Genomic DNA, 15,397 nt, shown 5'->3' with positions numbered 1-15,397 from the left:
TTAATTAAAGTGATTTGAATACAGGAATTCTGAGTTGCTTCATCTGAGAATTTTCTTTTTAAAATAATTCAGAGTAGAATGGAAAAAATAAGGAATAGAGATATTGGCCATGCACTCTCAGGAGAAGAAGGGAAATGGAGAAAAATAAACCAAAGCCTTAGAATTAACTATGCCAGCAAATGACAAAGGGAACAAATCAGAGTTCTGTACTATGTTCTAAAATTAGAAAAACTCAGCCTAAAGGGGTTTGAGAAGTACTTAACTATGATCAGCAGAGTAAAGACGTTTTAAATCTTTGCCCATATGTTAAGCATCCAAACAATCTAAGGAATGTGAGTGGGGAAAACAGACGACATTTTCTTTTTATTTTGTATAAAGATAATTCTAAAAAGGGGGCTGGAGGTGTGGCTCCAGGTAGAGCACCTGCCTACCAAGTATGAAGCCCTGAGTTTAAACCATAGTACCACTAAAAAAGGAAAAAAGAAAATAAAAACAAGAATGTATTGCTTCACAACAATACACACAATATTTCTATGGGACTCTGGGTGAACCCTTACAAGACTCAACAATGCCAGCTTATAAAATCAGCCTGGTAATGCATAGAAGAACACACACACACACACACACACACACACACACAAACACACACCCCTACTAATACTTAGGGTAACCATATAGTTTACTGTCAAAACCAGGACACTCTGGAGAATGAAACAGGGAACACTTAATAATTTCACAAGGAAACACATAAACTGGGACTGTTTAGGGCAAACCCAGAGGTCTAACTGCCCTACAAGTATTAGATACATCTATACAGACTGTTTGTTTTAAACTAAGGGAAGAAAAGAGTTTAAAATTTTCTACAAGCAATAAAATTGCAGCACAGTCATTATTGCTTACTTAGCATATCATCTTTAATATTTTACTTAATACTTGGGGTTTAAATGGCTTCCCCTGAATCTTGATTTCTTTTATTCTATTTCCCCTAAGTCTTTGCCTCCCTCACAATGAAAGAAAGATCTTACATTCCTCAACCAGGTATTTCCTTTATACAATGTTTCCAGGAATGTAATATGCACAGTGGGGGTTTACACAAGTATTTCCACAAATCCTAAGCTATTTCATTTGTCTTAACAATGTCCTGAGGGAGGGAAAACATTATTATCTACATTTTGTAAACAAGAAAGCTAAGGCACAAAGGCTCAATGCCCAAAGTCAAACAATTATTCACAGCTATTTAAGACGAGAAGCCAAGTCGTGGGCTCTAATGAAGTCATGCCCCAATATCATGGGGTTCAGCATCTAAAGCCTTTCTCCTTTGCCTGCCTTTCTTCAGTGACATACATTGCTGAGGTTTTATCTTCGTGGTGGTATCCCATTCTAGTAACCCTAATATAAAAAAATTCTAAAATCCTTAACAAAAAGTAGATAATTATCTGCATTACAAAGAATTCCACCTCAAGAGGGAGAAAAAATTGTGACAGACATCAACTCAAGAAAAGTATGACTGAGGGTAGGGCGGGTGGGAGAGCAGTGTGGCTCCGTGGTAGAGCATTTGCCTAGCATGTGTGAGGCACTGGGTTCCATCCCCAGCCCTGAAAAAAAAATACAGTATGAAAACTCAGGAAAATGTGATTTATCTACAACTTTCTAGGAGAATATTTATTTTATAAATAAAATAAGTAGTTATTTATGCAAATAAATAAGTACTTTCATATTATCTCACTGGATTCATATAAAAACCCTGCAAAACAGGCAACTTTAAAGATAAGAAATCTGAACTCATAAAGAGTCAGTAACCTATGCAAAGTCTCATTGATAGTAAATGATCAAGCTGGAACTGGGACTAGCTGAAGGTTTCTTAGTACTAAAAGGTCAGAATTCAAGCCTAGTTCATCTGTAAAATGTGTGTGTTCAGCGGCTGGAGTGCAACTCAGGAGGAGAACATGTGCTTAGCATGCACAGGCCCTGAGCTCAATGCCCAGCACCACAAAATCAAAAATAAATGAATGTGGTCATCCCTTGAGGAAAAGAGGGATAAGAAAATTAGTTCCTACCTAACTTTAGAACTCTGAATACAAAAGCATGTCTGCTCCCAATCAACATATTATTTTTTAAAATGAGAAACTAAGACAAGTCTAATACAAAGGCAAGTAATACAAAGAACTAAATACTTAGGGCAAAAACACATGAAGTTACCAAAGTTAAGACATGTCATCACTGAAGAATACAGCACTGTTTTTCCAAGCAATAAAACCCAGAAGTTACCCAACAAATCTAAACTCCAGAACCGTTTGGCTTTAATAAGGATACTAAAATGATCCTCTGAAAAGTATGATTCACAGAGAAAGACTGGGTATTTTAGGAACAAAGAAGCGTAAGCTCTGTACTTTGAGAGAGCAAGCAGAAAAAATTTAAGCCTTAGAAATATTCACTCATGGAGATTAATAGAGGGGTTTAACCAAACTGGGGAATAATACAGGTATATAGGGAAATATGTCACAATGAAACCCCCTGTATAATTGTCATATACTAATAAAAATGTTTTTTATAAGTTCACTCTCATTTACTAATGGCCTCACTTTTGGAACTACAGGCTAAGAAAATAAAAAGAATAGAGCAGCTGGGTGTATAAAATAAAAATAATAGAGCATCTGTAATCCCAGCACTTGGGGGAGGCTGAGGCAGAAGGACTACAAGTTCTGAGGACATTCTGGGATACATAATGAGACTCTGTCTCAAAAAAAAGGAGGAGGAACTGAGGGAGGGAGGGAAGGAGTGAGTGAGGGAGGGAGAGACGGAGGGAGGGAGGGAGGGAAAGAGGAAGGAAGGAAGGAAAAACTAAATTTGCTGGGCTAGTGGCTCAAGTGGTAGAGCACCTGCCTAGCAAGCACAAGTCCCTGAGTTCACACTCCAGTACCACTAAGAAAATAAATAAAATGGGGTAATTAACAACACGTGTCATAACAGTTTTCATTTACTGATTCAATAAAAATTTACTGAGTGTGTACTTTGTTAAATACTATTCTAAAACTGGAGCTATTGCAATCATCAAAACAAAAAAATCCTGACAATGTGGTGCTGATACTGCAGTAGGAGAGATGGACAAATACAGTGACGTCAGATGGGCATAGTAGGTGAAGAAATAAATCCACTAACAGAAAGAATGCTGATAAAAGAGGGTGAGGGAGGTAGAGTATGCAAAGTACTGTTTTATATAGGGTGGTCAGAAAAGTTCTTCATGAACTAGTTATTTGAGTTCTAAAAAAAAACAGTGTCGGAACAAACCATGGAGATACCTAGAGGAAGAATGTTCTAAACAAAAGGAATAGAAAAGCAACAATTATTAAGTTCACAATGCATGCGAGATTTCCAAGAGGAAACATCAACAAGGTGGTCAGAATTGAGTCTGGAGTTCAGGGGGAGGACCAGACTTGAGCTATAAATACCAGAGATCACCTAGAAAGTAAGAAGAGAGAGAAGAATAGAACTAAAGACAGATCCCTGGAGTCATACAGAGAGACTGAGAAGAGCAAGGGTAGGAAGAGAAACTAAGAAAGAACAGCCAATGATGGACAAGTAAAAGAGTGCTGCCCCAGGCATGAAGTGAAAAAAAAAGTTTTCAGGAAAGAAGTAATCAACTTTTGTTGAAGGTCAAGTAACAGGGCGCTATTTGAGTTACGAATGTGGATATGCCAGACTATAAAAATGTCCTCCCTCCCTCCCTCTTCCCTTTTTTTTTTTTTGCAGTACCAGAGATTGAACTCAGGGCTTTGTGCTTACTAGGCACACACTCTACATCTGAGCCATGCCATAGTTGGAATTCTTTGCAACGACAAATTCTTTGGCATGAGAATCTAGGGCCCACTCTTGAATTTGGGCTTGGCTGTGTGAGTTGTTTTGGCCAAGAGGACTTTGGCAAAGAGACACAAGCAAAAGCTTACAAAATGCTTGTACACTGGACTGAGGCTGCACCTCTCTTTTGCTACTAGAATCTCTTTCACTACCATATAAATGAACATGGCCTTTGCCCCAGCTGATATCAAGCCACCAGACATCTAATGATGTCATTCTAGGCAGAAGACCAGCCAGGTCAGCCCCAACGAAAACCAATCCATAGAATTATGAACAATAAGATGGTTTTTGTTCTAAGTCACTAAGTTTGGGAATGGGTTATTATGAGCCAAAAACTAATTGATAAAGAGGAGAATATTGGTAACACATAAGAGCTGTTTCAATGGAGCAGTACATATAAGAATCCAACTGGAGCTGGATTAAAAAGTAAATGGCTGCAAAGAATGGAGCACAAGTGTAGGCTGACACCAACTGAGCTTCTGAAGCATCTCTAGTTTACTAGATGCTCCCTACCTTTTACACAGTGGCAAAGTCCTACTGAAGCACTTTCCTTGGGGCATCCAGTTATGCCTGACTCATGTACAACCCCTCACACGATTTGCAGGTGATGGAGGGATCTGGGAACTACATACTCTGCTCCTTCACTGCTAATAAGTTTTACCAATAAACGTGAGTGTGGGAATGTGTGTGGGGATGAGTGTGTGTCTGCATGTGCATAAACACATCTCTTTATAGGGTATCTAACCATCTCCTGGCGAGCCTTGCCATGCTCAGTACTTTTCACCTTCTATGTAAATGCTCTATCTATCCAAGGACAGTAATCACATTCAAAATTACTTATAAAAATTTCAAAAATGACTTTTTAAAATGTCAATGATATGTAAATAACTTACTTGGCAATTCGCAGTTTCCCAACTTCACCTCTTCCAGGGGCTTTAGCCCACTGTTGTGATAAATATTTAGGAACCTGAAATGAAGCAAAACATTTCACAAATGATGAATATAGGGTACCCAGGGATTATACGATTTACCCAAGGTTATACATATAATCAGTAAATTAAACCCAGGCAGTCTCCAGGCTCTATGTTCTAAGACCTGCATTCTTAACCAGAACATTATATTGTGCCTAAATAATAAACTGGACACATGTAATCAGAAGGGTTTTAATTCTAAAAAAGGAAAGTGGAATAATACATATTGAATCTCTACTATGTACCTTAACCTGTATCTTCTAAGAAGTTTGGACTCTGGAATCAGTACATACCTTTAAGGTTATCCGATTATGAGAAGTAAATGAGAACTTTATATGAAGAATGAGGCATGATGCCTTACACAGAGTAAGTACTCACTAGGTGTTGGGTGTCATTACTATTTCTCACAATAATCTTGGAATAACAACACAAACACAAATGTATAACTGAATCAGAGATAACTGTTAAAGCTGGGAAGGAAAAGGCATACCTAGCAAGATTTCATTTGAAAAACAATTTTTAAAAAAGCTTGACTATTAATAGTCAAATAAGTTGCAGTACCCTGAATACATAAAAAATTCAAAAATACAAGGGTAAAAAGAAGAGCCTGGTGGTATTTTTCAACTATATATGCATTCTTCACACTAACTTACTGAACTACTACCATGTGTCAGACAATATGCTAGAGGTTGGGAAGAGAAAGAGAAAGGAAGCAAATAATGTCATATACCATGCTGGACATTCTACATCAATTGTCCCACTTAATAATTCCAGTCACCCTGAAAATCCACCATCATTCTCCTCACTCTACAAATAAAGTGAATGGAGTGTGAAGGGGTGAAACAACAGTTAGCTAGTATCAGACACAAGGCTTGACTTGAGTTTGGTCTGATGTTCCCTTTACGAACCCACACTGCTTTTCATGAGGGTATTCATGCCATAGACTATGCATAGAGATCTAAGGGGAAGGGAGTTTTGAAGATTACACATATTAACAAAATTTCAGCTATACGGCATTCCACTCATTCAAACAAGATAAGAGGATTTGGCAAACTACTTATTACTGTAAGCACCTACCCATTAAGTCTCCTTTGATTATGGAGAAAATTCACTTAAACATAAAGATTTATTTACTCAAGTAACTAAGAGTTCCAGAGGTGGCTTTAAGGTGGCTTGAGTAAGGGCTCAATGATGCTATGAGGACTGTCACCATTTCTTCTCTCTTCTCTCCCCCATTCTGACTCTACTTTTGTGTAACATCATGGCTGAAGCAGCTCCTAAAGAGGAGTCTCATTCCTAAAGTCCATAGCCAAAATCTGTTTCTCGTGGCACTAACTGGGTCACATGCCCATCCCTGGGCCTATCACTATACTCGGAGATGAGATACTTTCACTGGCCTGCCAGAGTTAATGACATCTTTGGGGAGGGGTACTCAGTACCATTAGAAACACACAGACTGAAAACCCAGTGGTAATTACCATAAGTAAAACCAAGGTGCTCTTACAATGTTAGAGTAAATGGATACTGATTAGCTAAAAGCAATAAATGGTGCTGGGAAAACTGGGTATCCCTATGTCATTCCAGAAGAATGAAACTAGACCCCTATATCTCTCATCAGTTACAAAAATCAACTCAAAATATATTAAAGATTTACATGTAAATCACAAAACAATGAAACTCTGGGAAGAAAACACAGGGAAAACGCTACAGGACAATGCAATTATTGAAGACTTTTTTGAACAAGACACAGCAAGCACTGGTAAATGAGATTATACCAAACTAAAAGCCTTTGTACAACAAAGGAAATAATCAACAAAGAGACAACTTACAGTATGGGAGAAAAAAAAATACAAATTATACATCTAACAAGGAGTTAGTATCCAGAATATATAAGTAACAAAAAAACCTCTATAGCAAAAATAGTAATAATAATAACTTGATTTTTAAAATAATAATGCACTAAGTGGCTATTTCTCAAAAGAAGACATACAAACGGCCAACAAGTATATGGAAAAACCCAATATCACTAATTATCAGACAAATGCAAACTGAAACCACAGTGAGATATAACTTTGCTTCCAAAAGAATGACTATTAATCAAAAAAAAAAACAAAAAATAACAAGTGCTAGAGGATGTGGAGAAAAGGGAATCCTTGTACTTTGTTGGTAGGAATGAAAATTAGTACAACTATTATGGAAAACAGTATGGAGGCTTCTCAAAAAATTAAGAAAAGTACCATACAATCCAGCAATCCTATTCCTGGGTATATATCCAAATGAAATGAAATCAGTATGATGAACAGACATCTGCACACTCATGTTTACTGTAGCACTATTCACAATAGCCAAAAAACAGAAATAACCTAAAAGTTCATTAAACTGATGGACAGATGTGTATGTGCATATTATGTGTACGTATATATAAAATATTTTCATTATCCATTTAAACATATAATGGAAATACTATTCAGCCATAAAAAAGAATGAAATCCTGTCATTTGTGACAACATGAATGGAACTGCAGATCACTAGACTAAAAGAAGTAAATCAGGCACAGAAAAACAAATGGTGCATGATCTCACTTATATGTGAATTATTAAAAAAAATAAGTAAGTTGAACCTGAGCCAGATGCCAGTGGTTCATGCCTATAATACTAGCTATTTGGGAGGATGGGATCAGGAGGATAGACATTCAAGGCCAGTGCATACAAATAGCTCATGAGACCCCATCTCCAAAATAACCAGAGCAAAAAAAAAAAAGGGACTGGAAGCATGGCTCAAGCAGTAGAGTGCCTTCTTTGCAAGCACAAAGCCCTGAGTTCAAACTCCAGTACCACCAAAAAGAAAAAGAAAAAAAAGAAAGAAACTGAGTGTAGAATAGTGGTTACCAGAGGCTGGGGAGGACAGGGAGGAGAAAAGAATGAGAAAGGCTGATCAATAGTTACTAAATTGCAGTTAGGAGTAAGACGTCTTTGGTGTGCTATTGAACAGTATGGTGACTATAGACAGGATGGAATGTATATCTCCAAAACTAGAAGAAATTATCTTGAATGTTTTTGCTATAAAAAAAATGATGTTCGAGAAGAATGATTATTATTAACCTGGTTATATGATGTATTTATGTAACATCATATGGAGCTGAGAGGCAGTGGCTCAGACCAATAATCTTAGCTACTTAGGAGGCTGAAATTAGGAAGACCAGGCTGAGCAAATAGTCTCAAGACTCCATCTCAATAGAAAAAAAGCTGGGTGTGGTGGCATGTGCCTGGCATCCCAGCTATAGCAAGAAGCATAAAATAGGAGGTTCTTAGTCCAGGCCAACCTAGGAAAATAGTGAGACCCTAGCTGCAAAATAACCAGACCAAAAAGGGCTGGAAGTGTGGCTCAAGTGATAGAGTGCCTGCCTAGCAAGTGCTCAGCCCAGAGTTCAGGTGAAAAAACAATCATATGTATGAATTTTGTGTTTTTATATGTAAGTTGAAATTTTTGATAAAATATATAAAATTAAAACAGCACCTACGTGAGAACAACAAAAGCAGCAGCAAATGTTTACAACTAAATCCAAGATCTCTACAAATTCTGTTACATCAAATAAAATCTGTGAATCCTTAGGCTGTATAAATTATTACCTTATGGCCTCAGTCTTGAAATACTGCCTAGCAAGGTAGCCCTTGCTTCTTGCTTTGTCTTTGATTTTTTAACTCCAGGGAATATACAAGTTAATTACTCTAAAGCAAGGAAAAATTCCTCTTTAGATATCAGTCCACTCCATCAATCCATCACAAGCTATATTCCTAAAAGAGTCTTTAGGAAAAAGATGGTATATTATCTTCGTAACATTCCTAGTTAATGGCTCAATACCCTATTTCTTGATACCCTAAGACTTTCTCATTATTAACAGTATTCCTTCCATAACCTGTATTTCAAGCAACCATTCTATCTCCTGACTTCCCAGCTCTCTCCTCAGTATTTGAATTCCAGTAATTCTTCCACCTTTTCAATTCTCTGACTAATTAAAATCTGTCGTTACTTCTCTCTTTAATAAAGCTAGAATTCCCAGTCCATCACTGTAATCATTCCCTTACCCCTCCACCATACCAGCCCAGCAGAACCTCAATCTTGATTAAAATGTCATCTCCCTCCACATCCGCACCTGGGCAGCTGAAGGAACACTCAAAATCCTGCTAACTGGTCTCCTTTAAACCCATGGTTATGCACATCAAGTAAGTAAGCCCTTAGAGATGCCTGGCAAGTTAACCATGGCTCCCTGGTCAATTCAATCCCCTACTCTTCAGATGACTCTAGCATTCTAGTCACTTCTCGGACCTACCTTACTTTCTCCTCCCTCAGTGCTGATGACTGAACTTACTCTTCCAATGAGGAAAGACAAAAGAGAACTTCTAAATCTGCCACTTAACCAAGTTGGATCTTTTTACTCTGCTTTCCCCCTTTTGAAGCAATGGATGAACTGAGGCCAATCCCTCCACTTGTACACACTCAATTTCTTTCCCTGTTGTCTAATCAAAGACATCTTTCCTTTAATTCTATTTTCTCTTCTCTATCTCTTTCTCTACATCCCATCAGAATGATAATAGCGGCCAACACTCATAGTGTACATACTAATGTGGCAGGATATTCTAACATGGTCCCAAATGATCTGCACCTGCTGATAACACACCCTTGTGTTTTATCCCCTTTCCTTAAGTGTGGGCAGAATCTGAGAGTCTTGGCAAAGGGTGGGAAGTTGCTTCTCTGATTACATAAGATTGTGTCTTCTGTACTGCCTCCTTTCTCATTGCTTTCTCAATTTGTATAACTTTGATGATAGAGCTGCCATGTTGGAGTAGCCCATCTGACAAAAAACTAAGAGCAGATTCTAAGAGCCACCTTAAACTCACTCCAACAACTCCATAGGAAATGAAATCTGACAAAATGACATGCATTCAGAAGCAATCCTTCCCCACTCAAGGTTAAAAGTGAGAATATAACCCTGATTGACACCTTGATTGCAGCTGTGAAAGAATCTGAAGAAGACCAAACTAAGCTGTACAAGTACTCCTAAGCCACAGAAACTGTACAATTAATGCATGTTGCTTAGAGCTATGAAGTTTATGGTAATAGGTTATATAGCAGTAATAACTAATACATTAACCAAGAAGCACTCTTCTAAGTGTTTAAAATATACTAATCATTTAATCCTCATACAATTCTATTTTTTCTCCCATTTACAAGTGAGGAAAGCGAGGCACAGAGCAGTTAACTAGCTTGTTCAAGGGGAACACCTGCTAAATGGGGACTATTAGAGAAGAGGAAAGGGATCACGGAGGGGGCATAAGAGAGAATTATGGAAGACAAATATGATCAAAGTATGAAAATGCTATAATAAATCCACTGTTTTATAAAATTAATACTGTTAATAATAAAAATATTCTTGACACTCTCCCCAACTATCTTGCTCAAGATCATATACCTACTAAGGGCAGATTCCATAGCCTTTCCACCCAATGTCCCATCTCTCTACCTATCATTATAGCAAAACTTCTTGAGAAAGCTGTCTACATCAGTTCTAGATAGGCTTTCCTCCCTACCGCACCACTGAGCCTGATCACAGGATTACCAAAGGTCTGCATACTGTTAAAAAAACAGTACACAGCCAATATTTAGTCCTCATCCCACACACCTATCAACAATACTGAGAAATCCTAACTGATTTTCTTACTTCCTTGGAAATGAAATTCCCAGAAATCCCAGCCAATTAAGTGTGAAAAGAGTAGGGCGGAAAAAGAAGAAGCAATGGTATATATGGTTCAAAAGCTACAAAACACTCTTGTCAACATATCACTTATAAGGTATCTGTGTTGCTTGACTGTCGCCACACTCATTACTGAAAATCAGATGGAGACGAGGTAATAGCTATAACAGATGTTTTCTCAAATTTCCCCAAATCAGAGAAAGTGACAAAAAATTATTCACTTAAGTGTTATTTGTTCAGGGATACCTATCTTCACCCAATAGACCAGGTCAAGTTTCTTCACTATTCTCACTCACAGAACAGTATTTCTTGCTTCAGTATCCTTCTCTGATTGTAATTATTTTCCTAACGATTAACATTTGATTGATGTCTGTCTCCTGCACTGGGCTATAAGTCTTAGTTTATAGAGCAAGGACTCTATAATGAGCACCTTCTTGCTCATTACTATATACTTAGAAAATAGCACAGTGATCAGCAATCACTGAAAGTTTGTTGGATGACTCAATCTCTCTATCCACTCACTCAGTTAGGCAGAGTACTAAGGGCAACCCTGCTTTTGAAGCCAAAATGCTAAAGTGGTTTGTGCAAAACTTACTTCCCTAAGCTTCTCTGGCAACTCTGTACCACTGAATAGCTAGTTCCATAACTACTAGTCGCCAAAGCCCTGTTTCTCCCAGAGTACAAACAATTTAAGGGCACTGCAGTGGACATTTTGATATAACAATCATACACTACCTTTGGGACTGAAGGCCTTAGTTCCTCTACTGTTGGGAGTGTGGACAACAGACAATCTTTAGCTATTAGTCCTCTTTAAAATTGCCCACTAAAGATAGAACCCCTTGATCACAGACATGCCCTCTTCCTGGGGCAATCCACATCAAATAATTGGTAGAAATAGGGCATAGTTCACAGCAACTCAGGACAACTCTAGAGGGCTACCTGTGGAATCATCCTTGGCTTTCACTGGAACTGCATCACATCCTCTGCTACTTACAATTTTCCTTTCATGAGTGTGAATCCCAAGAGCACTCCCTAAAAATCCTGCTTATAAATCTCTATCTCAGAATCCTCTGTCCAGGAACCTACTCTAGAACAGGAATTATTTACTCTCATGTTTTCTTTCAGTTCAATATACAGAACTGACAAGACCAAGATGTGTCCCCACCCCACATATGAATCTCCAGAGACGGAACCCAGTAAAGATACCCAAGTGGATACAAAAGACATCCTCTAGTGCTGGTACAAGCTTTGTAGCCAAGCAGAACTAAATTTAAACCACTGTTCCATGTTCTGCAAGATATCTAATCCCATAATCCTTAATTTATTATCATCTGAGAAATATAGATGAGTACCTATATACCCCAGGGACCTCCTACTTCCCCTAACCAGATTCTACCTCCCACCTTTTACCACCTCCCAAAAATGTCATTATATTACAAATCCATCAAGAAATTAATCCATTCATTAGGTCTGTGTGCCCTCTTGATATAATTAGATCTGAAAGGCCATCACAGACAGACCCAGAGGTGATGTTTCTCAATCCAGTCAAGGTAACAATTAAGATAACCATCACATCACCCATTCCAGTATCATCTCTCCCTGACATATAGCTTTCTCTTTGGCTACCTATGTCCACGTGCTTGCTCATCTGTGAAGTAAAAACTGAAGTTGGTGGCATATGAGCTGTTGAAAAACACCTCATTCACAAGGGATAATGTTCATCTCCTCCAACAAACACTAGTCAAAATGCTTACTTGAGGAAGGCTGATTAGAATAGAAACACTATAGGCTAGAGAGCTTTTTAGTTAGACCTGGAATAGCTCTTGCCAATACCCTCACCTCTCCATTCTCTTTCCATTCTAGAAAGATATATTTACAAGTCTGTTCATTTCTTTGATACATAAAATAAGAAACACAACATGCCAAATTGATGTTGATACAATAAAACTAAAAACAAAACATTACAACTACCTTTTGTAGTTGTAACTCAGGACCTTGCCCTTGCCAGGCAGGTGCTCTACCACTTGAGCCACAGTCCGAGCCCACAGCTACCTTTTGAAGTCACGAACAAATCATTGTCTTGAGCTCAAGTCTTTCTAGGAGTTGAGCTGTCACCAAATTCTAACAACTTTTACTGAAAAAGTTTCGCTAATTCTTCAGGCTTCATTAGCACATACCTATGATTCTGTGAAAATTTTTAAATTCTGATTCTGCTTACCCTTCTCTCTAAATTGTATTGCACAATGTCAAACTTTTTTTTTCTAAAACAATCTTTTGCATCATTGCCCTACTCAAAACCTTCCTACAGACTACAATTTTAGGGCCTTTCCATTTTACCATATGACAATCTGAGTGTGTAGTCCTCCCTCACCTTTATTTATACAACCCTCTGCTCTAGGATCTCCTTTTGCTTTTCAGGACACACAATATTAACATGCATTTTCAGCCTAACATTTCTGTTCCACTCCCCATGGTATGTTACTGTCCACTCATCCGAATCCTGTTTTGCCAAACATTTATTGAGCATTTACTGTGCTCCAAACCAAAATGCATCATCAAGACCCACCATTTTTTCAAGTCTTTTCTTTGGTGTTTAGTGGAGCTCTCCTAATGACTCTCTTCCATTGAACAAGCAGTTAGAGACAGAAATGCCCATTCACTCCATCTTTTTAAGTCATAGCTGTGAAATAAGGCAAACAAATGCCACACACATGAAGAGAGAGATCTATTGATCACATATTGGTTGGATAATTACCATGTACCAAACACTATTTTGAGTATGATAAACAATGGTCCTGTTCTCACAGAATGTGATTTTTTGTGAGGGTGTGGGTGTATTTATTGCTGGGAAGAAGGGAACCAACACTGAACTTGTGAACACAGACACACCTCACACTGTGGCCAGTGCTTTGAAAGATATACCACAGGTTTGATCTAAGAGAGTTGTTTTAGAGAAGTGGACAGAAAGGACTTCTTAGATTTGGTTGATGGAAACCAAACATGTTGATAAAACATGAATAACCAAGGGTTCCTGGCTGGGGGTGTGGCTCAAGTGGTAGAGGGCCTGCCTAGCAAGTGGAAGGCCCTCAGTTTCAAGCTCCAGTGCCACCAAAAATAATAACAATTATTATTAATAAAAAATAAAGCATTCTTATATTTTATTTAAGGTTCAACAACTTTCACGATCACATTTAAATATGCCTAAGTTTTATGAAACTCCTTTAAGAAATAACAATCCCTAATACGAAAAAGCAAAGCACAAATAGTGCCTTCTGCCAGAGCCAGTGGCTCACGTCTGTGAACCTAGCTACTCAGGAGGCATAGATGAGGAGGATCAAGATTCGAAGACAGCCCGGGTAAATAGTGCAGAGAGACCCTATTTGGAAAAAACCATCACAAAAAAGGGCTGGTGGAGTGACTCAAGGTATAGGTCCTGAGATCAAACACCAGTACCAAAAAAAAAAGAAAAAGCGCCTACAAAGGGATAACCAAGATTGCCGTCTTGACATATTTCTGATAGTTTCACGAGACCCAGTTGTGCTCTAACAGAACTCTCCAGCTCAATGCTCTCTCCTCCAGTGAATTCAGAGCTCTGTTATTCTGGGCGCTCCATGAAGGACCATCAACCTAGAGAACACTTCAACAGTACTCGGGGACCAGTTCCACTTTCTGGAAGAGAAATGTGTATGGAAACCAGATAGTCAACTAACTTCTACAGATTCTTTTTGGTGGGACTGGGGTTTGAACGCAGGGCTTCACTCTTGCAAAGCAAGTGCTCTACCACTTGAGCCACTCCTCCAGTCCATTCTGCTCTGGTTATTTTGGAGATGGGGGGGGTCTCTAGAATTATTTGCCCCGGCTGGCCTCTAACAGTGGTCCTCCCAATCTCAGCCTCTCAAGTAGCTAAGATTACAGACATAAGTCACCAGCGCCCGTCCCTTCTATAATTTCTTGACTAAAATTCGTTTCGCCAAGAAAAAAACCCAAGGAATATCTAGGTCTGGGGTAAAATGTACTGCTGAAGACGGGGACAGCAGAACTGGGCCCCAGGAAGGAAAGGAGACCTCTAGGCCAGACGGATTCAGAAAAGCAAATGGCTGGAAGGCACATTTCATCCCTAAACTAACTTTCTTATCTCTAAGCTGTCAAAGCGCTGCCTCCCGTCTCTTAAGGCGTGGGAAGCTCTAAGGCAATGGTCGTGCAGAACTTTCAAGACCCACGGGGCGTACTGTCAAGTTACTTCAAGGGCTTCTTGGAGGGAGCGCCGAGGGAGGCTCGCGAACGTGTTACCTTGACCAGCCACACTCCAGTGTTCTGCTTGGCGCCGGTCAGATCGAGTTCCCCGCGCTCGGCCATCGGTCTATCGCCGGTGGGGGCGTGCGGGTCGGAACAGTGGCCCCGGGAGCTGAAGGGCTGAGGAGCGAGCGGCCGGAGCAAAGCGCGCGCCGCAGCGGACTGTGAGGAGCCGGCGTCGCTCACCTAGCAGGACACCAGGAACCCGGGCAAAGAGGAACACGCCGCTGGGAGCCGGGAACTGCGCCTGCGCGCCGTGACGTCATACGGCGCGCTGTGGCGGACAAACTTCCTGCGTTTGCAAATTCTTGGGTGGGTGTGGCTATTAGTGGTGGATGGTTAAGTGATTGAAATGAAGGGTGGGATAAGTCAAATAGCGGACGTGCATTTATTTATTTATCTATTTATTTATTTTTATATTTTTCTTTCTCCTTCGCGGACATGCATTTAAAGACAATGTCTGCATAAATGAAGAAAAAGTCTCAAAACGGAAAAATGGGCTTCAAAGGGACAAAAAGCTGTCAGT

General features: G+C 39.2%; 1 protein-coding gene across 1 annotated transcript in view; it reads right to left on the bottom strand.

Moving 5' to 3' along the window:
- Gtf2f2 (general transcription factor IIF subunit 2) overlaps positions 1–15,121 on the bottom strand; it is a 124,415-nt gene extending 109,294 nt beyond the window's left edge. Inside the window, exons 1-2 of the mRNA XM_074043357.1 lie at positions 14,869–15,121; positions 4,749–4,822 (exon numbers count right to left, since the gene is read on the bottom strand). Coding sequence (XP_073899458.1) covers positions 4,749–4,822; positions 14,869–14,934 — 140 coding nt within the window. The 5' untranslated portion in view covers positions 14,935–15,121. The remainder of the gene's footprint in view (positions 1–4,748; positions 4,823–14,868) is intronic.
- Between the last annotated feature and the right edge of the window lie 276 nt (positions 15,122–15,397).

This window comes from Castor canadensis, chromosome 10 (genome assembly GCF_047511655.1).
Source record: "Castor canadensis chromosome 10, mCasCan1.hap1v2, whole genome shotgun sequence".
Taxonomy (NCBI): Eukaryota; Metazoa; Chordata; class Mammalia; order Rodentia; family Castoridae; genus Castor; species Castor canadensis.
Note: the sequence above shows the minus strand (reverse complement) of the source record. Positions and strands in the feature narration are given on the sequence as shown.